The sequence below is a fragment of the Rhea pennata genome, chromosome 4, assembly GCF_028389875.1.
Source record: "Rhea pennata isolate bPtePen1 chromosome 4, bPtePen1.pri, whole genome shotgun sequence".
NCBI classification, from domain to species: domain Eukaryota; kingdom Metazoa; phylum Chordata; class Aves; order Rheiformes; family Rheidae; genus Rhea; species Rhea pennata.
This window is the reverse complement of record NC_084666.1, coordinates 45043951-45071585: the sequence shown is the minus strand read 5'-3', so window position 1 is coordinate 45071585 and position 27635 is coordinate 45043951. Positions and strand designations below refer to the sequence as shown.

Sequence of the window (27635 nt, the reverse complement as noted above, 5' to 3'; positions counted from 1 at the left end):
TAAGTTGATTTTTTACAATGCCATTATGTTAATATTTGCATAAAAATCCAAGTGCTACTAAACAATTGAAAATAAGAACAAAATTTGTTTTCTGGTTATGAGGTTTTCTGATTCTTTTGTTATATCCAGCAAAACCTCTAGTACTTGCAGTTTTATTTTATATTCAACTCATCCTAACAGATGAATTCTGAAATGTTTGTACGATTAGGCTCCTCATTTTAAAACTTTGAGCAATGTTCCTTGTTTTCAATGTTTAGAGTGTTTGTTGCTTTGGAAAAAGGTTCTTACCAATTTCAGAAGCTACCTGTATCAACTTTCAGCACTGGGAGATCTCTTTTAGAGTGACATTCAGATAACTCTTTCCATTCTAATCTTTCTAACTCACTATCTTTTTTTTATTTTTTCCCCACAAATTAGTGCTAAATAGGATTTTCAGATGAGCTTAAGCTGGGGTGATTACCAGACCCCACTGGCTGTATCTGCATTGTGTCCTGAGGCAAACACCAAGACCAGTCTCACTTTCTGTTTAACTGACTGTTACTGCTCCCCTGTGAAAAATGCAGCATGCCTCTTAGAGCACACAAAGTCCCACATGTCTGAACACAGTTGGAGGCTATATAGATCTGTGTTTTGAACACTTTCTCCAAATTTAAATCTTTGTCTTTTTGAAGAAAATCGAATCACTGAGCCTTTACTGTTTCCGCTTAGGTTTAATAAGCCTAAAAGATATTAATCTGAAGAGGTTGAACTGTAAAGCACATTAAACATTAATACATTTATTTCTTTAAAGGTTATTATACTTGTGTAGAAGTAATCTTCACTTTAAGAAGACAAGTTGGATTTTATATGATGGGTGTTTATGCTCCTACACTGCTAATTGTTGTTCTATCCTGGCTGTCATTTTGGATCAATCCTGATGCAAGTGCTGCAAGAGTCCCACTGGGTAACCTGCATTTACACATACTGTCGCAATCCACTTAATGCCATTGAGCCATTAGTAGTTGCTTTGACAACATGATACTAAACACTGAAAGCAACTTCACTTCCATTACCCACTTTTCATTTTCACTGAAACCTCCTCATTTCTAGTCCTGTAAAATCCATCTCCACATTGAGACTTTGCTTGATATTGGTTCCAGTGCTTATGTGATAGGCATACTGTCTCTGCTCTTCCCTATCTGGACAAATCTGATCTTACCCATTTACAGCTGATGCTGCAGACTGAGGCAATATGCAGTTTATAAGAATTGGAACATTTTAAAAAGTACTGACAAAGCAGGATGGTGATAAAGGCTCTAAATTGCTACCTCCTGTAGCAGTTTGTCTGAAGATTAATAAAAACAGAGTAATGTTTGAAAGAGAATTAGCATCCTTTCTACCTGATTGATTTTGTTCTCATTAGGGACTCAGCCCATGAGTGTACTTTAGCCTTGTGCTTTCATGCCACTCAGCAAAACACAGTAGGCAGGCCCTCCATTCATTATCAGATAGTGGGACGTGAAGTTAATCAGAAAAATATCGTCTTGACAAATTGGATAGTACATCTGTACTGCATCTCTGGTCTGGCTAAATCTGCAGACCCCAAGAGCTCAATGAAATGTGGAGCCAGGCTCTTGCATCCTGAAATTTCTCCTCTTTGGAATCCAATCCCCATGCCAGCTATGACCTATACTCTCCTTCCTCATGTTACAGCCTCCCTTGTGCTCCTCTTTTCAGCTGCACTCCCACCTTCACACATTCTTACCCCGTATCTTCCAAGCCTGCCTTTCTCCGTGTTCCCAGGAGGTAGAATGCATCTGTCTTCAGGACCCCCAGGGTGCAGAATTCCTTCAGCCTCCTGCCTTCCTCGGAAACCTCTAACCCAAACTTAAATCCTATGCAGCTTCATGTGCCTGAACATGTGTCAGTATGCACTAGAGACCCTCAGATTCAGGACCAACCGTATCACCTTACCAATCTCTGTCTCTGGTCAGCAGAGTTGTGCAGTAGTGGGGAGCTGAAATCTTTGTGTTACAGCAAGCTGGAGTAGGAAGCTTAACATTGCTAAGTTGCTCTAGGTGGGAGGGTGCCCCCACACCCCAGACCGGAGCTTCACTGCTCCCCTGTCAGGTTCTCAGGTCATCCAGGTCAGGATGAGGTCAGGTCATGCCATGATGGTCAAAATAAATTAAGGGCAGAACAAAATTTGAAAGACTGTGGCTGGAGTGCAACTTTTGGTTTCTGAGGCACAGCTGACTGCACTGCTCTAATTAAAATAAAACATGATTTCATTGTATTTACTCTATTAATATTTTTTCTGTGTGACTATTTTAGAATACAAATCATACTTATTTTTCTTGACTCTTTAAAAATACTAATAGTTATTTATGGAGGAGTAACAATCTTTATTAATTTGATAGCAAGTAACAAATATAATTTCTAGTGTGGGGAAAATATGTCAATATGTCTTAAATATGTCTTAAAATATGTCTTAACAATATATCTTAATATGTCTTAAAAAGATAGAAACAAGAACCAGATATATTTTTCATTTAGTGAGCTCCAATATGATCAAATTCTGAGCTGTATTTATACTTTACTTTATTCTATAATCCTGCACATCAAATAGGTGACCAGAAAGGTTTAACTAATTATATGTCATGTTTTTAAGAGACATAGTGCTGATTTATGTAACATTGATGTGTTTGTGGCTATACAAACATGCTTTTTTAAAATTCGTTACGTTTGTTGTTTTCTCTTATTTATCAGCATTTCTGAATTAATACATTTTCAAAGGTATTAACTATTGGCCTGGTTATGTGACTTTTCCTGAATCCCTAGAGAAGCAACAAACAGTAAATCTGACCATTCTTTAGTCACAAGTCAACTTTCAGTAGTGAGAGTTGGTAATACTCTGATAGAGTAAGACTTTCTCCTATTTGCAAGACAGCAACAAACTAACTCTTCTAGCTACATCTTGAAGAAGACTGACCTTCAAATCTAACAAGATTAACATTTCTGTGTCAAGTGTATAAAAGGAAGTGTTACTAATGGTCACTACATCTAGATACAGATCTCATCAGAGAAGAAACTAGTTCTGATTTACTTCTGAGTATCTTAATGCAGTTGTCCTTGGAATTAAGTATAGTGGACTACTGATCCCCATGGCTAGGAACTGCAGAAGTTTCCATGTGATTTAGGAATACAAGATAGTATGCAAACTGGTAAGCAGAATATGTTTTTGTATATTGATTTTTGTTCTGAAAAGGGGATGTTCGACCATTTGAAGAAAAAAAACTGTGTCCATCTAGGAGGTAAATTCATTGTGGGTCCTCTTTATAACATTTCATCCAGTTAGATCATCTGGTGGTAGTAAGATCTACAAAGGACTTTTATCTTGACAGTTGTGGCTAAGCAATATAAAGGCTAATAGCATTGAATGATTCTTTGTAATTAAATGCTGTGTTGCAGCTTTTAGTGAGTCCTACAGAGGATTGTCCATTTCTTTATGAGTGGAAAGTGTGTCTGTTAAGAAAAATTCCTTTCTTTCCTTCGCTGCTGTATGATCCCCAAGGGGAATAAGATCGTCCCTCATGCTGTAGGAATCTAAGGGACTTCTGACTCCCATCTATTCACAGCTGCCCAAAAGAATGGACCAGTATTCCAGAGTGTAAGCAGCCACACATAATGTTCTACCTCCTATAAAAGCATGCTTGGGATACAGTTGAGTAACTGAAAGCCTGGAGTGGTATAACCCCGTCCAAGGCTTCAGAAGCATGCCAGGTTCTTTGTTGGATCTCAGTACAACTGAATGTTTGCAGATTGCCCACATTTTATTTAAGATAGTCTAAATAAGATAAGGCTGAAGAATGGCAGAAGCACGTAAAATAGAAAAGTGATGAAAGATGATTTTTTTAATGTGAGAAATCTTAAAAATATGTCCTGGAAAAAAAAATCTTGTGTTCTAAATGAATGCTGACAGCTCAGAGAAAGAGAGGATGTGTCATTGCTTTTGTTGATATTTCAAAGAAGCCATTAAAAGTGAAGAAGATATATGATAGGAGACAGAAGCTAATGATGAAATTATTTTAATGCTGTTATATCTGTAATCATTTATACAAGTACAGGTGTAGTGAGAGGGTGAAGGGGAAAGAGTCCCCCCATATTTTATGACCTTGAAGTTGTGTCTATGGATTCCTTATGTTCAAAGGACTACTAGATGTGAGGCCAGATATGCCCTCCTGCGCACTACTCTTTCTTAATTCTAGTCATTTCATTTTACAGAATTGTAACAAAAATAGGTCTCAAAAGAAAACTATAAAGATGGTTGTAAAAGCTTTGGTATGAAGAAGGATTGGCAAGATTATGTCTTTTAGGTTACAAAGTTTAACAAGAGAAGAAAATGTATCAGAGAGATGAGTTTATAAGGAAGGCAAGACAGAGTGCTACCTTTTTCAAAACATTAGCGAGATGAAGACAGACATTTTTAAACCAGTAATATAAAACAGGAAATACTATTTCATATGGCATATGATTAACCTGTAGAATTCATTGCCAGGAGATAGTGCTGCAGCCAGTAAGTTTGATGCATTCAAAAAGGGTGATTTATTTATTTGGCTGTGTGCTGAAGTGCTTTCCTTCATGATATTATCCACACATAATATGAGATAATATTTTTAAAATAATAGCTCTGCAACAGATTTTTTTAGGCTGTGAACTGAACTTACTGATAGGGATTGAGAAGAAAATTCTGTGAGCTGATAATTTTGTTATTGGGGGTCTTTCACATGTCACTGAAACAGAATTGGATGTTGATAGTAGATCTCATGCAGTACTGCAGATCCTGTGAACTTAAACTCTTTGTCTGGACAATGCTCTGAGTTCATGTTTAGGAAACTTTTGCTCAGCCAGGCTTATCGAAAGACTGTTCAGCACAGAAAGGACAAAACTGGAATAAGGAATGGCTGTGCACACAGGAATTAGAAAGGGAATATCATCTGCAAGAGAAGGATAGAAAGGTGTTTCTAAATGTTTCAGGTAGAAAAAGATTTTATGTTAATGGAGCAGCTACGAAAAAAATTGGTCAAAAATTCTGTGTGTGCAAGGAGAATTAGTCTCGTAGTAGTTTGTAGGTCTCTGTAAGTATGTGCGTGTGTGAGAGGGAGGGAGAGAGAAAGAGAGAATGGTTATAGAATCATAGAATCAAAGAATCAGTAAGGTTGGGAGGGACCTCTGGAGATCATCTGGTCCAACCTCCCTGCTCAGCAGGGTCACCTACAGCATCTTAGACAGGGTTGCAGCCAGGCAGGCCTTGACTATCTCCAGAGAAGGAGACTCCACCACCTCTCTGGGCAACCTGTGCCAGTGCTCTGGCACTCTCACAGGGAAGAAATTCCCCCTCACGATCAGGCGGAACTTCTGTGCTTCAATTTCTGCCCATTGCCTCTTGTCCTGTCCCATGGGACAACTGAAAAGAGTTTGTCCCCGTCCCCTTGACACCCTCCCTTCAGGTACTTATACACACTGATAAGATCCCCCCTCAGTCTTCTCTTCCCCAGGCTGAAGAGGCCCAGCTCTCACAGCCGTTCCTCGTAGGGCAGATGCTCTAGCCCTCTGGTCATCTTTGTAGTCCTATGCTGGACTCTCTCCAGTAGCTCCATGTCTCTCTTGTACTGGGGAGCCCAGAACTGGATGTAAAACTCGAGATGAGGCCTCCCCAGGGCTGAGTAGAGGGGCAGGATCACCTCCCTCGATCTGCTGGCAACTGTATTCCCAATGCTCCCCAGGATAGCCTTGGCTTTCTTGGCCACAAGGGCACCTTGCTGGCTCATGGTCAACTTGTCATCCACCACCACTCCCAGGTCCTTCTCTGCAGAGCCGCTCTCCAGAAGGTCAGCCCCCAGCTTGTACTGGTGCCTAGGGTTATTTTTCCCTAGTGCAGGACTCTGCACTTGCCCTTGCTGAACCTCAGGAGGTTCCTCTTTGCCCACCTCTCCAGCCTGTCCAGGTCTCTCTGAATGGCAGCACAGCCCTCGGGTGTATCAGCCACTTCTCCCAGCTTGGTATCATCAGCAGACTTGCAGAGGAGGTTATACTTGAGGTAACTGAATGGAGATGCTGGATGTAGGTGCTGGTAATGGAAGTATAACATTAAATCTAATAAAAGACAGAGGGAATCCCCTTTTGTCTTTGTGCAATTATTTCAAACAACTAAACTCTGCCTCTGAGAGGGACCCTACCACAAGGAGGAAAAAAAGCAGACATTTCCTGGCAAAGCCAACATTTCCTTAGCTTAGCAAGTCTGGAGGAAGGCACTCATGTCCCTTTTTGTGCTACCTGAAAAGAGAGGGATTAAAAAAAATTTTTAATGAATTTTCTTGGAGTTTATTCATTCTCCTCACTCGTATTTGAGCCTTGTGCTTTGGGCTGAATTAGATAGGTACCTAAAACAACAGCAACTTACAACTCTGGTGCTAGGATCTCTGAGGCTGTGCCAATTCTGATTTGGCAGCAAATGGTTGCTTAATGGAATATATCTATCTCACTTTATTGTTTCCTTGAAAACCTAGAAGATTTTCTTTAGTTTCTCTGACTCTGAGACTGAACTTTTCACTCTAGAAATCCAGACAAATGGAAACTAGCAGTCGGTCACCATGACCTCGGATGCTGCACTGAACAAATTGATGAAAGCTCCACTGTAATCCTTTCAGCCAGTAGAATTTATAAGGTAGTTTTCTAGAATTAAATCCAACATTATAAGCTCTAGCATTTTAAGCTTTACAAAGTGGTTATACAAATCTTTTGAACCCCAGGCAAAGTAGTAATACAAGCGTTAAGACAATAAACACTTACAAAATTAGTAGGAAAATTATTGCAATATCCAAGATGTTCAGCTTGTCCGTATTATTGGTTAATATGGTTATTCCAGGTTAGGGTAGAGGTTGCCTTTCAAAAGGCTATAATAGATGGGAATGTTACATGCTACAGTACATTTTTATAGAATGAACAGAAAGCTGAACATAAAGATTTAGATGCTTTAAAGTAGTACAGACTTATTTGTAGTTGTTATTAACATTTCATAATGATCCATAGCCAGGTTCTGCCCAAGGAGGCTGATATTGGTCAGTGAAAATAAAGATAAAAGGGGACTGTTCTATGCTCACATTCTATCCGTATGTATACATTTATGCTTGAATGCTTCAGATATAGCAGATATAAAATAAGCCAGAGCAGACACTGAGGTTTGTTTGTTCAGTATTTGCCAGGTGATTCTAGTCTGATGTAACACAACTGGCCGTACTGTTTACTATCCCAATGGAAAACAAAATCCAGCTTTGCAATGGTATGTTGATATTACATGTTTCTAGGTAAAGCACTGCAAGATTTTGTATTTTAAAATTTCATGAGTGTAATCATTTTATTATATCTCCTCTTTAGTGTTCAAGCAGCTAGTAAGCGGCCCATTTTAGGTTAATGCGAACTAAAGTATTATATCCATCCTATTAAAATCCAAACAGAGAGAGTAACAAAAGAATGCTATGATATTTGTAATCAGCTAGAATTCAGTATTTTCATGGCCCAAAAGAGATACTTTCAGTTTTATTAGGATTTTTGTAGAGCTGAAGAAAATTGCCTATGAATTACAATTTTTTTCAAGCTTTGGGTAATACCTGTGACCAATACAAGAAGCATAGTTAAGGCTAACTGAATATCTGCTTTTTGGCTAACTGTTTCCGTAGAGCTCAGTTATATTTCATTAGGCTGCCCACATATGATTAATGGACATTTTTATCATTATTATTCACAAAATCAGAATTGGAAATTCTTAACTAGGAGGTTGAAATGAGTAACTTTTCCCCCGTGACAATCATTTCTAAAGTCAACTTTTTCCAAATGTCACAGTTCATGCTACTGTTCTTTTTTCATATATACCTGAGAGAAATCTTTGTTTGAGACTATACTTGCATTTTGTCTCTTGTGATGTATACCCTGTGTTAAAAGTTTTGTTTGGGAGCCTTATAAAGAGCAGTGCTTGTTGAAACCTAGTTTGATGATGTGTGACCTTTCAGCAGCCTTTACAGATGTATTTTTTTTCATGATAAGAGTTTCTTCAAAAGCTCCTTATCTATAAAACTTCCTCTAGATATTGAAAGCTCAAATACTGAATGATCATAGACCCTCAGTTACTTCAGTGTTTCTGCTTCACAGTGAACTGTGAACACAGCCTTTAATGTGCCAGGACAGTTTTACTCTAGCAAAAACTTCTCTTTCATCTAAGGTTTACATATGACATGAATGTACTGCTCTTTGAAAGAATTGCTCCTGCTGTAGCACAGTTCACATTTCTGGTACAATTGTAGCTCCTCAAGTCTAATTTAAGGGACTTAGAGTCTTTTGATTTAAGTAGCACATGTTTCTCTTCCACCTTCCCAAAGTTGGGTGCTCATTGTAAGATGAGTCTCTCAAAAGTCCATTTCTCAATTGTATAATGTGTGGTGGGGCAGGAAAACCACAGCAACCAGTTTAGCTTCTCTTATTTGTTTCTCCATTTACAATATAAAGGTACTCATTATTAATAATTCATCATTAACTGTAATATCCTCCATAAGTGTTCGGTTTAACTTCTTCATTAACAGATGATGTGCACTTTGTATGTCTGTTGCAAAATATACCTACCTCATTGTGAAGTCACATTCACTGTGACAAAATATCATCATTCAGTATTGTCTGTTCCGGAGGAAGAGCACATAAAGTGCTAATGAGGATAGGATTTCTTTAAATAAAATTTTGTTTTTCTGTTTGTAGGTATTTTCTCAGTGCTCAGCTTGGCATCTGAATGTACTACTCTTGCTGCTGAACTTCCCAAAGTGTCTTACGTGAAGGCTTTAGATGTCTGGCTGATTGTTTGCCTTCTCTTTGGATTTGCATCACTGGTTGAATATGCAGTTGTTCAGGTAATGCTAAATAATCCAAAGAGAATTGAAGCTGAAAAAGCAAAGATTGCCAAAGCAGAACAAGCAGAAGGGAAAGGTGGAAATGCTGCCAAAAAGAACACTGTGAATGGTACAGGGACTCCTGTCCACATCAGCACTTTACAGGTAAGCGCTGTGATGTTAGCAAGATCAGCATTATCCTCTATTAACATAATTCCAGAAAGATACTGTTATTTGGATAGTGTTTAATCTTAGAAGTGGCAAGGGCACTAAGAACATGCAGGTAATTAATAGCTAGCACTTTGAGCAATTGGTCCCTAGTGATTTGGGGTCAGATGCTAATAAATGAAAAATTTATCTTTTAATATTCTAGTATCATGGTTGTTGCTGAGTTTCAGTTAAATCAAATAGCAATAGCTTTACACTTGCTAATTTTTTACATCTAATAAATAGCAGTTGTCAAAGTGCAAGTATTCAGAAGAAAGGATTTCTAGTTAGTATTTGTTGAGCGCATACTCAAATAACACTCGTCTCATTGCTTTCCTTGGAATGGCCACAGCTGCAGTGCATTACATATGAAGAATTTCTAAACCCAGGAATCCAGAAGTCTTGGCATTTGCAAATATAAGACATATCTGTTGCCTGTCAAACAGTTTCTGTATTTCTTGTGTTGCCAGATAGAGTGTATGGGTAAATCAGTCAGTTCTCCTGGTGAGAGGTCTGGCCAAGGTTTTCCATAAAGATACTAGCTTCCTAGTGTACTAAAACTTGGAACATTTGTGTTCCAAGAAGTATCAAACATCCCAAGCCAACCTCCACCAGTCCTGAGTGATGCTTAGTTGACATTTATTCTACAGCAGAAAATACATTGTGCTACAATATGTGGAATATGAATTTGGCATGTAGTTTTCAATAAATTAGATACATAAAATAAAGCTATTAGGTCAGAATCCAAGTGATAACATCTGTGGAGTACAATGTATCTTTAAAGCTTCTTTAGGGAGGGAATAGAAGTTTATCCCAGAATAGTGGAAACCCTGCCCTAGAATAAAGTTGGCATTATCCAGAGGACATGCTGATATCTGGAAACAGTGCACTTGACTACCATAATTCTCAGCATATAGGAGAGTCTCCTGAGAACTGTTTTGGCAGGCAACCAGGCTCAGCTTGGAATAACCATATGCCTGCTTTGACTTGTGTCACAAGCAATTCCTTAACCCCAGGCAACATGGGAGTTGAGAGTAGAAAGAAAGATGGCACAGCAAGATTGTCTTCTACTGAACAAAGCATGATAATTATACTCATATTTAACGATACAAGGGCTCCCAACTTCAGCTGTTTCTTGTGACAAAATAGTTTAGTTGCCACAATCCAACTGAGCAGCATAAAATCTATTATTTATTCTTTTTTCAAGTACTTAAAAAGTTTAAAGATGTAGCTTGATCAGTGAAAATATTGACAGGTTTTCTGTACTGTGAACAGAAGCATGTTGCTAAATTACTGACTGTCCTGAGTGTGTATGCATTAGAAGGCGTACAGGGTGCTTGCCAGAGTCATAGCCGTGAGAGCAGAAAAAAAAAAAAGATAACATTTGTCATCTGTGCTATTCTGTCATTTTTAAATAAATATTTCCTAAAACATAAGGTTGGGTAAGGGTGTTTGATTTCCTTAACTGAAAGGATTGCTTTGCGTTAAAGAAAAATTCTGAGGAACTTTCTGTTCATTGTGTGATAACTTAATAAATCGGAATTCAGTTCCGTAGGGAATGGTTTAAAAAGTTTGAAGTACATGAGAAGTAATTGACAGTCTGAGGACTAGTGGAGCAGGGTGATTGACAGGCAGAGTGGCTGCCAGTGCATTGTTTCTTAAGTGCCCTCTTGGTTAGAAGAGCAAAATTTGGCTGAAGAACATAAATGAGTCCAGATTAACAGCTAGGAAAGATCAGCAGATTACATATTTTTCAGTACATCACAGCAACATGAAAGATAGCATGAATCAAAAGCAGTTATGGATGATGTGGGAATAATTCATGTAAAACTTATCCTCAGGTGTATATAATAATGTATTTCCTTTGACTGTCATGGAATTACTCACATACTTGCAATTTGGTGTATTCCTGAGTAGGCTAAATAGCTCAGAACCACATACTGGGCATTTATCCTAGAACTGAAACACTCAAGCTGAAAGGAGTTCATTTTATTTTAGGCCAAGGCTGCAACAAACTTTTCAAAGTTGTATTCTTGGAAAACTGAATCTATACCTGGGTATCTGAAGTAAGCAGTATGATTTTTAGAGGTATTGAGCATCTACAGGAACAGGTGCTCAGCAGCTTTCAGAAGAATGACACTTATTTAAATAGCTAAACTTGGCTTTAGCCCTTTATATGCAGCTACAGACAGAATATATTCTATATATTTGAACACTATAAATATGCCTAGATAGAAACTCCCTCTCTGAACTGTCTAGCACTTTGGAGTACTCTGGAAGCTCTTAACCTTGCAGAAGCCTTTACCAGACTTCTCAGTGAGAATATATTTGAATCATTCAGTAGCTCTAACTCCTCATCCAGGAGGCCCACACCACAAAATTTGGATCTCAATCACACAGAACTAGTAATGGTGAGATAAAGAATGCATTTGTCATATGGCAAGAATGTAAGGGAAGGAAATATAAGAGAAACAGGTAACGGAAAAAAATGTGTATTGGAAGGCATAAATAGTATGAAACAAAAAGAGGCCAGAGTGCTATCCCAGAACTTTAGGCAGTGTTGTTCATGGGGGTCATGTGTGTGAGGAGAGGGCAAATACTGTACTAAATATCAGGAAAGACAGTGGACTTAGGCAAACCTCTGTATAACTTTAGGAAAAAGGAGGACAATTTGGAACTCCATCCCTGAACTGAGTGTGCATCCCACAGAAATGTTTGATGGTTGCTGTGATGCCATCCTAATTCTTTTGTCTCAAGAGGAATACACTAAGTCCTGAAACATACTAAAGCAAAAGTGATAGATGGCATACCTGGATGTTGGGGTGGGAAGATGACAAGCATGGGGACAATTAAAGTCAACTAGGACTGTGAAGTGGTTGTCTGTGGGGCACACAAGCGTGTAGAAAGTCGTATTTCATTGTTTCCAGTCCTTGTGGAACAACTTGTTTTCATTTGCTCAGACCACTTATGAAAGAGAAAAAATGGCATCTGGTCTGGAGACTTGGCAGCTTTAATGTTATTAAAAAACAATTCATAATAAAACTATACTTTAAAGTAAAATCAGCTATTGTCCCTTTTCATCACAACAAATTGGATGAAAGGATAAACTTTTCAGTAAGTCCTAGAAACTAAAAGCTTGATGTCTTTTGTAATTTTGTAATTGAAGGTGAAGAGAAGAATTTCCTTGTAACAGTACCTGCAAGTGTCTAGCTGGAAATTTTCAAATGAAAGCACTTTTGGCACAGTAATCATGACTGATAGTCACCAATAATGACAGTAAAGATGGCAAGATATATATATGCATCTATATGTTTGCATTTGTAGTGCTTAACAATTTGAGAATTAGTCAAAGATGTAGAAAACCTACCATGGATGCATGGAATGGCCACATAGATGCATGGATGCAAATCCTGGGTATTGGTTGAGGTTAAAAGCTGTGTATTGTCAGCATATACCAAATCCAAGAGTCCATACCTTATGATGCCCCTTTCCCCCATCCCCAAAATTGAAAAGTCAATGCCATTTTAAGTCCACAGATTGATCAATATATCTGTCTCATTGAAGTCAAATGATACATCTGAAAAATATGACTAGGAATCTGTTGAAAGAAAATCTCCCTGAAAATATAGAAAAAAAAGAGAATTCGAGATAAGCACTTATGTTGTTTTTGCTAGAAGCTGTAATGACTATGCATTTACAGACACGCAGTCATTAAAAAGAACTGTTTGACTCCTTTAGCTCATAGTGGCTGCAAGTAGCTGCTGTTCTAAGCGAAGAAGAAAATTATGCAACTTGGTGGTAACCGTTGGCACTGTTTTTTATTGGGAATTCTCAGTAGGAGTTTGAGTGTGTCTCCTAGCAATGTAACATCATGCAGTGAGAGAAACAAGCAAAAAAGGAAATGTTTTGGAGATGAATCAGTTCTCTTTGCTGTCACTGGTAGTGGGATTACAAGGAGAGATTGTACTCTTAACTGTAACAACACCCCTCAATTTGAAAAGTCGCATTTTCATCAAGCCCATTTATAGGAACTGTCCCACACAGATAATGTGCTGATGACTGAAGTCAACATTTTCTAAAGAATGACTCTGGTGGATGATGAATAGTTCTATACGAGTGATGATAACTACCCCAAACTCTGTTATTTTTTTAAAAGAAATTGTGCTTGCCTCATCTTGTCAGAGCTGTTTTGAAGCTCTGAAACCTGATTTGTGTTATATTCATCTCTATTGATTTATAATATACTTGAGCACTGGTGTTGAACTGTGGTGACCTGATCTTCCTGTATTGTATTTTCTCCTCAAGTGATACTCCAGACTTCCATGTAGAACTATCAGAAGTCCAGTTTTCATTTTGTCTTGTACACAAAAACACAGACTAAAGTGTATTTTAATAGTTACTGACAGGAGCTCAGATTACTTTCTGCTCTAGTGACTCACATATCCATCCTTGGATACCTTCAGAACTTGGCTGTAAAAAAGCCCTGAGCAACCTGCTCTGATTGACCCTGCTTTGAGTAGGGGTGTTGGACTAGATGATCTCCAGAGGTTGCTTCCAACCTCAACTATTCTGTAATTCTATGATATTTTATGTCTATATATTATTTGTGGTGCACTTTGCAGTTGAGTATGCTGCAAGGATGTTGAGAATTTGCAAGGGATATAGTATTTGGAATGTGATACGAAATTCCTGTTGAACTGCACCACAAAATGTCATCAGTCTGAGTAGTCACAAATGCTATACAGTCATCACTTTGTTGATTAGCCTTACATCTACCATTATGGTAAGAGCAAAGTTCAATAAATTAGTATTTCTGCAGGAAAAGTGCAGCAAAGATTAATGAACAGATTCCGTTAGAACTAGTTTATATTTTATGGAAGACACTTACAGAACTGGGAGAACTAGTGGCAGATTTGCGCCACAAAACAGGTTGGGTGCTACAGAAGAGATAATTTTATGGCGGAGGAGACTTGCTGCACAGAGCAGAGAATGCAGCATTACACTGAGGAGGAGCTTTACCCTGAGGGACTCACACTGAGGCAGAGAGGAAGCCGTACTATTGTATGTTTGAAACTTTGCTAGAAAATGTAGACAATACATTTCTGATCTCAAAAATTCCTGCATCTAGAAGGACAGAATTTTATGTTGCATTTCATCCTGCCAGATAAAGAGGAATTTATGTCATGATGAGCAGCTGAAAGGGATCTCTACTCTATCTGCATGAAACAAGTTGTCAAGTTCCAGTATTATGGTGCTTCAAAGGATGCATTTTGCAAATCTGAAAACTATTTTGACTCATCTGGGAGGAAGAATTTAAATAAAAAATTTAGAAATGATTCTGGTGAGCTGTTTAAGAATGTTCAAAAAAGCTTCAGGCTAGAAGGGAAGATCTACTAATTAAAATAAAAGAAACAAACCAAAAGAACCCCACAAAGATTGAAAACCAACTCAGCTTTGAGTGTTTGCTTTTTCTTTTTACTGGCAAAAGGAGAAGTTGATAGAAATTAATACAAATTGAAATCTAGAAAATGTAGAAAATAGATGTAGAGAATAAAAGGACATGAAGGAATCTATGGTGAGCATGGATGTGACCATTAAGAAGTTATTTTAGTATAGCAAGAATATATAATTAATAATGAGGGTGTTGGTCCAATACTAGCTAGAGATGTTATAAGTTGCAGGAATTAACAGTAAAAGCAAAAGCATTGGACAAATATTCTGAGCTGTGGGAAAAAGACAGATACGTTCAGATCAGATAATGATGAAATAGTTTCCATCGACAGTAGCTAATGGGGATATTAAACAGTAGCTATTGAAGTTAGATATTTTAAAATCAGGATGGCAGTTTAGTTTGAATCTAAGATTTTTTAAAGAGCTGATCTATGAACATTAATGTTGGTTTTTTAAATAAATGCTTTAAACTTGGGAGAAATCCAAAAGACTGCAAGGAGCTAACTTTGTGCCAGTACTTTTAAAGGCTAAATGGGATAACATGAATAATTATAAGCCTGACATCAGTCTGGGGAAAATAGAGTAGCTAACATGGGGTTGAATAATTATTATTATTTATAATTATTAATTAGTATTAATATATTCATAAATCAGCCCATGTTAGCTAATAAATTTAAATAGGTCAGTGAAATTAAATCTGATCTGCATGTTTATTGATTTAATCAAATTGAATATAATTTTATAAAGATTATCAAGTTGACAATGGCAATAGTGTTGAGGTAAGACCTTCTGAAGAAAATTTGTCTTGGCTTCGTATACCAGACTGATTAGATCATCAGAACTATGCAAAATCAAGGTTAGATTTGTTATAGTCTGTAAGTATAAGCAGCTAATCAAGCTAAGTATAATCATGAAAGATGAAGCCGGATAAATTCAGGTTAAAATAAGGTACACATGTTTGTGGGGAACAAGGTCATGGAGAAAATTCTCCATCTGGATATTTCTAAAGGAAAATCTAATATAAGTAATTTGGACAGCAATGGTGGCAGTTATGAGGACCTCCAGAAGAAGCAGAGGCAGTGACAGGAAGTGCTACCACAGTGCCAGTTCGAGTGCACCTGTAGTACTCCTTTCTTCTCTTTCTCCACTCTCCTACACATTCCACGACTCAACAGATGAAGGCTTTCCTGCATGCCTTTCCTCATGTACATGTGCTCCTTTCTCCCCCTGCCGTGTACACCCTGCTTCAGATTCCAATTTAGAAATGAAACCAGTCTGATTTTCTTCATATTTCAGTGAAACGCGAAAGCCAGGAGCACCTGCGGGTGTTCCTGTGCTTAGCTGCAAGCTGCCCACTTTGCCTGGGTGTTTGCGGCACTTAAATGATCTAGGAGCAAAGGCCCATGGTGCCTCTGCAGAGTGATGTCCTAATTGCCTGAGCACAGGCCGTGGCTCGGTTTGGGGAGCCGTTTCCAGACTGAGCCGGTTATGGCCTTGGTGTGGTGCCCAGCATGTCTGTGGTACATGCACCACGGTTCTGGAGCATAAGGCCAATGGCAAGAAAAGGTGGCAATGACACCTCTGACAGCCTCAGTTATGTAAAAGGTGAGAATACATGATCACAATGGACCTTCTGGCTTCTTGGAGTCTTTTTAAGGTATTTTTGAACTGTTAACCAAAAAGCAGGTATCCTATCTGACATATAAAGCCTAGGCAAGGTGGCCCAGACCTGGAAGAAATGAACTAGATCTGTGTTTTAGAACAAGCCCCGAGAGCCATATTGCCTTTCTGTGCTCTTCGCAGCCTCTCCCATCACCATCCTCCGTACTGGTGGGAACAGGAGCAGCTGCCTGGCTCCCTGTGACAGGTTGTATCTGGGACAAGGGAAGGCCATTCACTATTTGAATTGGCGTTCGCTTCCCAAACAGCTGCTCCTCATCCCCTCCAGGGAAAAAGCAGATCTGATGGAAGGAAGCATTTGGCCTGTGGGTCATTGTTGGATGATGCTGAGACAGGATAAAGCAAATGATGTGAAATATTTTCCATGGTCAAGTTGTATGTCATGATAAAAGTAAAAGTGATGTGAGAGGTGTGAAAAGCCTTTAACAATGCTTTGCTCTCTTTACAAGTCTTAAGCATGTTGCTCTAAAACCAAGTCCTATGATATCATTTAATTTTCTACATAATTGTCCTTGTAGCCTTTGATAGGTGTCAGTAATACTGTTATGTTTCTAGCACAAACCAAGCTTACCAGGATTAATGAAAAGCAGATAAACTACATTTCATTTACATTTTTTCACTTTGTTTCTGGAAAGCTGTTGGCAAACTGAAAAGAATTGAGATAAAAACAACAAAAATATTTGAGAGTTGAAGAGAGATATTAGATGAAATCAAAAATATGTCTAGGCAGCAACTGAATATAGAAAACAGAAACACATTAGATGTGTAATCCCAGGGAAACTAAAGAAATTATTTTTCCAAGGAGCATAATTAAGAGTAAAGTACACTTGAAAAATAAAAATTGGGGCCAGGTTGCTCTTGTAAGGAAAATGGTGTCACCTTGGTAAGTCAGTACTGCAACTGATACTAAACTAACCAAAGCTCTGTGTGAGCATACCATGAGCTATGCTCTATTTGTAAGGAATAGGTGACCTAGAAGTTATTGCCTAAATTCTACTTCCTGCATGTGAATGAGAACAAATCTATAAAAGCTTTTACAAGAACACTTTCTAAATATTGGAACTGGAACATACTGTATTGTGTAATGAGAGCACTTGAACTGGAATTAGTATCACTGGGTTTTACAATATATCTCTGATAGCATGAAAGTTTGCAAACCCAAAAGGAGGCATACAATTTCATAAACACTGCTGTTTCTTGTAACAGGCCCATTACTAGTTTTGAACATGGAAAAAATTAGGAATTTGATAAATAAGTAATGAAGAGTAACATTCTTGTGACTCTTTACTTAACTTGCACCGAAGTCTTGCATATTACCCTTGCATTACACAAAAGTATGCTTCACATCTTAATTACACATAGCTAAGATTGGAAGGAACTTCTCAGGTTCCTTTCTCTCAGATCTAAGTCTAATCCCCAGCAACCACATCACATGGTATCACGTAATCATGTTCATAAATGCCTCAACCACAACCTTAATTAGACAGTTTGCCCGTGCTACTCCTCTTGAGCGCTCTTCCAGGATGTCATCTCTCTGATAATTGGGAAACAACTGCAGAAGCTTTGTGTACGTAGTTTTACCTTACAGTCATGGAGCACCTCTTTTTTAATATGTAACCTATAATCTTGGCATTATTGAGTGTTATAACCTCAGTTACAGTGTATCTGTTTTGAAATTTGCTATTTTTCTGAGAAATTGAAATCTGACAAATCTTAGGAGGTGGAATCATTAGTGGCTGAGAGAATGTAGCCGTACTTCTTTTTTGTATTATACCAGAATCACCATTTTCAGTGATGGGACTAAAAGCCCCAGTCATAATTTTGATTTCTACCACAGTTCTTTTTGTCCAGGGTATCTTGTTAATTGTCACAAAGAAGCTAAAAATATGTTCCAGAATATTTTTAATACATCCATAAGTCTGGTACTATATTTCACTGTAATTATTTTAATTAGTTACAATATGTGATGGTGCAAATATCCTGAACCATCAACTTAGAACTGCAGAAAAACAGAGCTGGAGAGCTGTGAAAGTAAAATGCCTGAAGGCATTGCAGTTGAGAGTTAAGCTACTGGGAACAAGGAATAGGGGAGCTTTTGGAAGAACCAAGTTTTAGCAGATCTGTGACTCCAGGAAGCCCTAGACAAAAAATTTCTTAATGATATTTGTCAGCATGTATACGCAGATTTGTTAACCATCATTTTTCCAACTAACTTTCAGGTTTTATTTGTGAACAAATGCCATTGTTAAAAATGCAATCATGTTTCATAGCCTGTATTCGCTTGCTTTCTCTGTTTCTTTTTTTTTCCTTCTTTTTTTTTTTCTTTTTTTTTTTAACTGTCATTCTGTGTAGTCCAAATGAAATCAAGCATTGGGAGAGATTTACCAAAGTCACAAAGCACAGTTGCTGTTACTGGTGCCTTGTAAGTAGTCTCCAAATCCCTTCAAGCTCCGTAAACAATGTGGAGTCGTCCCCTTAGAGATTTGTTCCACCTGAAATAAAAGCTTTCTAAAACCCAAAGAAGGGAATGTAGGAACATATTCTTTCAAAACACATCAGTCTGAAGGACACCAAATACCTTTTTTATTTTAAATATTCATTGTGTGTGCCAGCAAGATCGTCTGATCTGTAAAAGGGAGAGATTCACCTGGGATGAATCCTTAACTCCAATAGTACTGGCGAAAGCTTGACCGAGCTGTAAGAAAGACGGGTGTTCAGTTGTTCAATTTGTATTTACCAGTTTTGTAATTCTCCAATGTACCAGTGGGAGGCTCTGAGAACAGTGTATCATCTTCGTTAGCTGTCTTTAGAGAAGGCATCATGAATTTAGATACAAAGAAGGTGTCTTCTCACCATGCAAGGTGGTAATTTAGGATGAAGATGATCAGAGGGCTGGAGCATCTGCCCTACGAGGAACGGCTGCGAGAGCTGGGCCTCTTCAGCCTGGGGAAGAGAAGACTGAGGGGGGATCTTATCAATGCGTACAAGTACCTGAAGGGAGGGTGTCAAGGGGACGGGGACAAACTCTTTTCAGTTGTCCCGTGTGACAGGGCAAGAGGCAATGGGCAGAAATTGAACCTCAGGAAGTTCTGCCTGACCGTGAGGGGGAATTTCTTTCCTGTGAGAGTGCCAGAGCACTGGCACAGGTTGCCCAGAGAGGTGGTGGAGTCTCCTTCTCTGGAGATCTTCAAGGCCTGCCTGGCTGCAACCCTGTCTAAGATGCTGTAGGTGACCCTGCTGAGCAGAGAGGTTGGACTAGATGATCTCCAGAGATCCCTTCCAACCTCACTGATTCTATGATTCTATTCTATGAGATTTATGATCTTGAGCTGGCTAATGTGTAGAAGTAATATGTAGTTCTGACTTCATTTGTTGGACCAAACACTGAATTATGTGATTAATTGTGACTGGAGCTTCCAGGCCTCAGAAAAATGTAAGTATTGAATAGTGTCTGTCTTGCAATATTCATCAACACAGGATCTGTTTCCAAAAATGTTTTCTGAAAAAATATTTTCTTCCCTCGTATTTTCTTAAAATGGAGGTGTCTAACTATAGCAGGTTACACAGCATAAAGTAACTTGTGCATGAAAAATTACAAAATTATAAATGTTTAGATTAGCTTATATGAGTGCCTGATCACCCTTAAGTATTTCATAATGCAACCATTCAGCAAATTAAGCTGAAGTAGTGAATCCCTATCAGCAAGTAATTTCCTATATGTTTGTTTGAGGAGCTCTCTAGCAGCTGCATTGTTTGTGGATGAAATATGGTGAGTAGTTCATGATTCCCCTCACTCTTTATTTCATAGGTTGGTGAGACCAGATGCAAAAAAGTTTGCACTTCGAAATCTGATCTGAGATCCAATGATTTCAGCATTGTTGGAAGTTTGCCAAGAGATTTTGAATTATCAAATTATGACTGTTATGGGAAGCCCATTGAAGTCAACAATGGGCTCGGGAAATCTCAAGCCAAGAACAACAAGAAGCCTCCTCCTCCCAAGCCTGTCATTCCATCAGCAGCAAAGCGAATTGATCTCTATGCAAGAGCACTGTTTCCTTTTTGCTTCTTGTTCTTCAATGTCATATACTGGTCCATATATTTATGATAAATCTTTCTTTTTTTCATATGTGTAAAATATATCCCATCTCATTACCCCCTCCCAATCATGAAGGCCACTGTGTGAAATTATTTGCATTTGCAAAGCAATATGTTGCATTTTGATGCCATGTGATTGTACTGAAAATATGGCATCTGAAATTTGAATGAAAGCATGACAACGCAATGTCTGTGCTCCAGTCAATGTTGTATATAAATGTACAGCATACATCCTGCTTTAGGAATATATGAAGGATAACACATACTACATTATGAAGTTGCATAACTCTCTTCAGTTATTAGTAACCTACAGAGATTTAAAGTGTTTCTGACAATGAAACTGATGTGCACGATGAGTATTATTAAAATCAGTATTCTAGTATATGTAGTATTTAACAGCTTTTCTTATAATTTAAAAAAGAAAAAAAAATACTGTTCCTATATAATTTTAGATGGCACTGTTGAAGAAAAAGCTAAGTTGTAATTCATATAATTTAGACTTTGTAAGTGAGGACAGTATTGAATAAGCTGATCTTGTCTATGTGGAAAAATAAAGATCAGAGAATTAAAAATTTTGTAAAATCAGCTTATTGTATCCATCCAGTAAACACACTTCAGAAGTGTGTGAGAGTATGCTGATACTAAAATATTGGGCTGAATTTTTATTTGCTGTTTCTGTAGGCACAAGCTAGACATAATAGGTCAAAAAAAACGGGCCACTTTCTAGACTAAAGAAAATGTTTTGGAGAAGCATCAGACAACACAGTTAAGGATCAGGATCTGTTATATATTTTTACATGATTCTCTTCTCTGGCTTATCTTCTTTAGCATCTTGCAAGTCTGCAGTATGTAAGTCACAGTTTCTTTCCTGTTGAATTTGGTATGTCTTACTCATTTTAGTTTTTCATCCTCTTGAAGTTTGAAAGCCCTCATTTTAAAGAAACCAGTTGTTCCCACGGTTAAAGAACATTTTTATCACCAAGTATATGTTTTTGTATGCCTATTGTAGCGCAGATGACTAAGCTCACACCGCTAGTAGAAGGGAAGAATTGTTGAAGGGGCTGAGGGGCTGAGGCTCTTAAATGTGTAAAGAATCCTTGTCCATATACCACAGCAGTGTTAATAATGGCTCCCCTTACCAACTCAATTTATTTGGTTGCTGTTTTTTGGAAAATAAGGTCCTAAGCATTAAGCAGTTCTAAGAGACTGCTATCTGTTTTCCAAAGGAAATCATATGATATTAGGACCACAGAAATTCCCTAGTGTGTATAGGACAGGAATCAGTACTTGTGGTCTCTAGTGGCTGCTAGGATATGCCCCCTAATACTAAGTGACGAGGTGAGACAGTAAAATGAAAGCTTCTTGTATGTATGGTGTCCAAGTTGTGTATATTCCCCAGGGCCATGCCTCAGCCCTTGTGAACATACTGTAGAGACACATTTTTCTACTTGTAGAATTAGGGCATAACATTTGGTTGAAATATTAAAATGAGACAGTTTTCACTAACTTGGAAACTCACTGAGCAAAGTAGGAACTATTGTCGCCTCATAAGAGAGGAAGGAACTGAGTTGAGTAACTGAAACAGTCTCCAAGGTAAGAACAGGTAAAATCACTTCTGTTGTGCTGCATTTCTAGCTCACATGTTTTAGATGGTTTTAGATGAAATCTGTGCAAAGGCTGTATTTCAGGTTTACTACCACTTAAAAGTATAGTTGGCTTGCCATGTTTGAGATTCTCCTAGTTTTTGGCCTAATATTTTTGATAACTTTTATGATACAAATTCCTACAGATGCCTCTCATTCCTGATTATAGAAGCAGCAAGTCATATATGGATGGAAAAGAGATATGGTTTAGAATATGGTAACTCATTTTCAGCCTACTTCCTTGCTATTTACACATGGACATTTCAGGGTACTGCTTCATTAGGCAGTGACAATTTAGACTGGATTTCTTTCTGATTAGAGGAAATCCCAATTGTTACTGAACTGTGCTGACTGACCTGAAAAGGTTGCTGGGGGCAAAAGCTAGACCGTTAAGGTCTAGCTCAAAGTTTCAGTATTTTTTTCTATTGAAGGAATTGATAGAGAATCTAAGAAGCAATAAGGATAATTCAAAGAGAGGAAGTAAAGGAGGCATAACTTTTTACATAAAATCAGAGTGCTATATTTATAGACATTATTCTCATACTTGTATTTTTTCTTATGGTATTAGAGGACAAGAAAATAATTACCTTGTGTTGGAAATTATATGACTTTTGGAATATGATTTGCTTGTTAGATTTCTTATAAGATGATTTATCTGTAATTAATGTCCACATTTTATCTGTATAATCTCAATTATAGATTTTATTGTTAAATTAATGTCTGTTCCTTCTTGCTTTCCTGCGCTTACTTGATGGTTTTGTGTTTATCATAAAACATTTAATCAATAATACATCGTAATTGCTTTCCAGCTCACATAAAAGGAAACAAAAGGAATGTGTACTACTAAGATAAATGCTTTTCCTTCATTATAGTACAAAACTGAGGATAGAAGCAAAGTTTAACAGCAAATTTGAAACAAAATTTAAAATAAAATATAATATTGGCTATAAAGTATTAATTTTTTTCACTTAGACAAGCAAATATTGTATTTGTATTACCTCAGAATATATTAACTTCTTATACTGAGCAGTAGTAATTGATTTATTTTTCCTCTTTCCATTAAAGATCATTGAGAGTTTTGCCTATCATCATATCACATTATGGTCCTTCAGCACCCTCTAGTTGTAAAATTCTGTCTATTGACATTTCTAGAAGGAGGTGAAAATGTAAAGCTGTATAGGTAGTGATTTAGAGTGATATTGTGAAGCAAAACAGTATTAATAAGTTCAACACATAAAATAAATGGTAACTCTAGCAACTTGAAGTATGAATTTAAAATTGTTAAAATTAAGACATTCAAGTAATAGTAAAAACAAGACCTATAAAGAACATATTAGTAACTAGATTAACTAATCATGATTTCTGCACAAACTGCATGATAGCATAATCTGTTTCTAAGGAAGGGACCATCTGTGTTTCAGCTGACATTTACTTTCAGTTCTCCTGTTTATTGGTAAGAGTTAAAATTTTTGTTCTGTCCTTAATATAGACTTCAGTATCTTGGCTCTTAAGTATTTGCAGTAAGGAAAAGGGTTTTTCTCACTGTGCTACCTGGCACAACCATCTTTCTGTAGAACCCATAAAATACATCTCTTTGAGGGAGAATCTAGATGGTTCATTTTTTCCTTCAAAGTGTTATGATCTTTTAGGTATTTTTCTATTTCAGGATTCTAGAACACATTCAACACTTCATCAGGCATTACCATGGAGGTGAATTAATTCATTGTTTAATTGCATCCACAAATACAGTTATCCAATATGTATAGATGTTACTTAGAAGTATATCAGCTGCTCTGGGTTAATTCTCTGTTTGCATGTATGGGTATTTTATTTTATTCTCAGTATGCAGCATAAAGCTACACCTCCACACCTTACTTTCGCACGATATTTAGATTCATATTTGATGTCCAGTTTTAAGAGCAGTTCTACAGTGTAATTTGGCACCTTCTTTTTTTTCAGTCTCATTTAAGGTTGTTAAGTTTAGTTGAGATGATATACGTGAGCAGTTTGTCTTCAGAGTGAGGAAGAGAGCTTACTTTTTGCAACTGCAACTTAGAGAAGATTGACTACTTGGAAACATAGGCAAGCAAGTCTTGCTACTTCAGAGTCTTCAAATTAATCTGGACTTGGTAACAGGAAACGGATGGGTAAAGGGAGAGCTTCTTCCATGGCCTCCTATTTGTCAAAGAGAAGGTACTAACACCACCTTTTGAGGTAGTTTCAATAAGATGACCCACAAAAAATGATCTGTCTATATATTCAGAAAGAAATGCATTTCCTAGTTATTTTACTTTCTTTGAAAATATTTCACTCTGAAGAGAGACAATAACATAATTCAGCAATCTGTCATAGCTATCTAGGCAATTATTAAGAGACACTATAATACAGTTGAGACTGTTGGTCTTTTCTTCAATTCAAACAATTTACCATAGCAGATGACTTAGGCTGAGGATAGTTGTGGAATAGATAAAGGTAAATTATTTATTTCTAAGAGAGTTAAACCTGAATAAATGCTATGTCAATTGATTTTTCAGGCTACAGAGATAACCTAGTGTTGAAGTGAATAGATAGATGGTATATAGTAGATAAAGGATAATAGGACTTGATGCTTTGGTGTACTAATTCTGAGATTACAGAAGAGAATGTTGGGAAAAAAAGAATTTGGGGTGTAGAGAGCTTGATAATGATTTTGTTTGTGTCTACAATTTATTTTGCTAGCTATACAAATAATATGCGGTAACTTTCATTTTATATAAATATAAAGACTTCTCAAAAAAGAGAAAAATTATGCTGCTCTGTAGTTCCAGAAAGATACAGAACTTAATTCTTTTTGTAGAAAACTCTGCACTTGAATTAAAGTGAAACAATGGAATTTACAGGAAACAAAATTCAGTTTTAAACACATAAAATTCCCATTGTTGCATTTTTGTCTTTACCATGGTATTGAATATAACACAAACTGTCTGGACTGCTTGCATTTGGACTTATTTCAGAAACATGCCCACCTACCTGCCTACCAGAAGCTGCGCTCATTCCATCAGTGGTAATACTATCAGTAGACATTAGAAAAACTAACATGGCTATTTTGAAATCTTTTTGGAGATTCGTCACTGCTATGAATATGTCCACTCTGCAGTCACTAAAATGTCTGCAGCTAATGCAGACTTATCCAAATTAGCTGACTTTGGGACTGCTAGCAGTGTAGCCATGGTAACAGTGAGCTCAGGCTGGGAAGTCTACCTGCTTGCGCAGGAAATTAAAAAAGAGACTTGGGTGTTAACCCCCACAAAGCTTCATGCTGCCGTGGCTATTCTGCTCGAACGGTTGGTTTAAAGTTAGCTTATGTAGGTGTTTATCAGCTCACGTCTCTAAAGGGCAGATGTACTCTATATGACGTGTCATATGAGCGAATTGAAAGTATTTTTTCCCACTGAAGATGTGAAAGTGGCATTTCCCACTGCCACTGTGAAATGTTCTCTCTCTCTGTCTTGATGTCATACAGCATTTCTGCTGCATATTTAATTTTGTAGTGACAAAAATGCATACCCATAGTTCCAAAAATGAAATTCCATATCTGAACCAGTATAAGTGTAAAAGTATGAGCCAGATTTACCCATCTGAGCATGCACCAGGTTGCCAGCTGAGCTTAGGTCATAAAGACCATCCGTCTAAAAGAGTCATTCTATTTAAAGCCCCTAACTGTAATAGAGATTACTGGATCATCACTGTTTGAGTGACTAATCAGGCGTGGCTTCTAGGTTGTCCATGGAGGTCAGCCACAGTTTCTGGGGCACCCTGATTGTTTTTCAGAATAGTGTTTCTAAAACCTACTCAAAATTGTGGAGAAAGGCAGTGACCAACTCCCTCAAAACAAGGAAGATATCTGAAAGTGCTTCAAGCTGGTTGGTCAAATCTTCTTTGGAGTATGGAGATAGAGCTAAAGTTTGCTTTGCACCATTAACTAACTATCACACAGAAACTGCAGGTATATAAAATGCATGTCTTTTCGTACTGAAAGGTTAAGAAGCTTTCTCTCTTCTTCCTGCTTGAAAGTATGCTTTGCAGTGACAGAAAACAGCTAATAAGACAATGCAGTTTTCTAAGGTTGCTGTCCCCCTGGGCAGTTACTTAAGCCGTAAAACATGCTTTGACAAGAACAAATAAAAAGATTGTAGAGTAGAGACAATAATGTTTTGGTATAACTCTTTGCCACCTGATCCATTCCTCAGGCTGTGGCATTAGATAACATGTTTGTTCATAAGCATGTATATGTCGGTCTCTCTTTATGAACATCCACAAACTCATTTTTCACTTGCTTTCTGCAGCCAAGAAACCCTCCTTAGTAGCGTAGGTCAAGTTCTTGTACTACTGCTCGCAGCAAAAACTTTTCAACACAGAAGAATCCTTCCCTGATGACAGAATTTGGAAGAAAAATCCCTTCTGAAACTGCTACTGCAGCTCAGAAGAAAAGCTGTGCGTAAGCAGACCCTGTCTTTCCACCTTCCTTCTTTGCAGCTTGCATCATGCTAATCAATAGCACTGTTTAGCTTTTATCAAAACTGAGTTATTTCCTCAACAATATGCTTCAACTATCCTACCTTTCATCTGGTAGAATCAGAGGAAATTTTGTATGTATGAAACCGATAGAGTTCATGAACAAATGTCAGTTCTAATATTTAAGTATGGATGAACAATAAAATGGGAGGAGTTGGGACTCTCTTGGTTTCTCAAATTTTAATGGCAGATACGTTATCCCATTGTTAGTTATGTCCCTACAACTATGAATTTTTGTTATTTGGATAAAAACCTACCACATGTATTATATTTTCAAGCTAAATGTATTGAATAATGATTTTTTTTGTTGAAAGCAGAGTATGAAGAAACAAGTAGTTCACAAGACATTTCGTAAAATGTTGATTTTCTCTATTAACCTCTAAGCTTATGTTTGACCCAGAGGCTGGAGAAATGTATTTCTCAGTGTTTAATAAGCATTACATTGTCATAACAGATTTATCAGTATCCCAGGCAGTCTTGTTCTTGCAGATTAATTTGTTTGTTTCTTTGACTCCCAAAGGCCAGCTCATTGGAAAACATTAATTTGAAGACTGGCTATTTCAAAGGCATAACACTGACAGGAACTGACTGTAAAGGCTAAGGCTTTTGACCAATACCACACTGACATCTGCTTGTGCTTTTGACAAAGCCTGTCTTGCTACCTGCTCCTGCTTCTGATAAATCCAGTTTTGCCTCAGCGCATTCTGGAGGGTGAAAAATGCTAGAAGGCTTATTAATTTTAATCTGTCTGATTGTGCCAGTTTCTGAAGCAACTCTGCTTCCATTCTCCTCCTAGATCTGCTTCAGGATCAAGCTAGTACAGAAACATGCCTTATTTTTTCAAGCTAATATAAATAATATACATTATCCATTATCTACTTCATGGAATTGAACTATATTTATTAAATCATTGTTTTATTAATTTATTACTAATTTATTAATTATTTATAAATGTGTTCAACAATTAACAAATAAAATTTTATTATTTTACTATTTATTTCTGTGTTTTTATTTAGTTTATTCTTCATGTTTTCTAGAATTTGGCTGTTTCACTGAGATGAACATTAAATAAATATATTACTTAAATGAATAA

At 37.3% G+C, this 27635-nt stretch overlaps 1 protein-coding gene across 1 annotated transcript in view; it reads left to right on the top strand.

Annotated features, from left to right (window-relative positions):
• The window catches only part of GLRB (glycine receptor beta), a 51924-nt gene extending 31569 nt beyond the window's left edge, over nucleotides 1-20355 (top strand). The window contains exons 7-9 of the mRNA XM_062574733.1: nucleotides 791-943; nucleotides 8785-9077; nucleotides 20059-20355. Of these exons, the coding sequence (XP_062430717.1) occupies nucleotides 791-943; nucleotides 8785-9077; nucleotides 20059-20355 (743 nt within the window). The remainder of the gene's footprint in view (nucleotides 1-790; nucleotides 944-8784; nucleotides 9078-20058) is intronic.
• Nucleotides 20356-27635: the final 7280 nt, after the last annotated feature.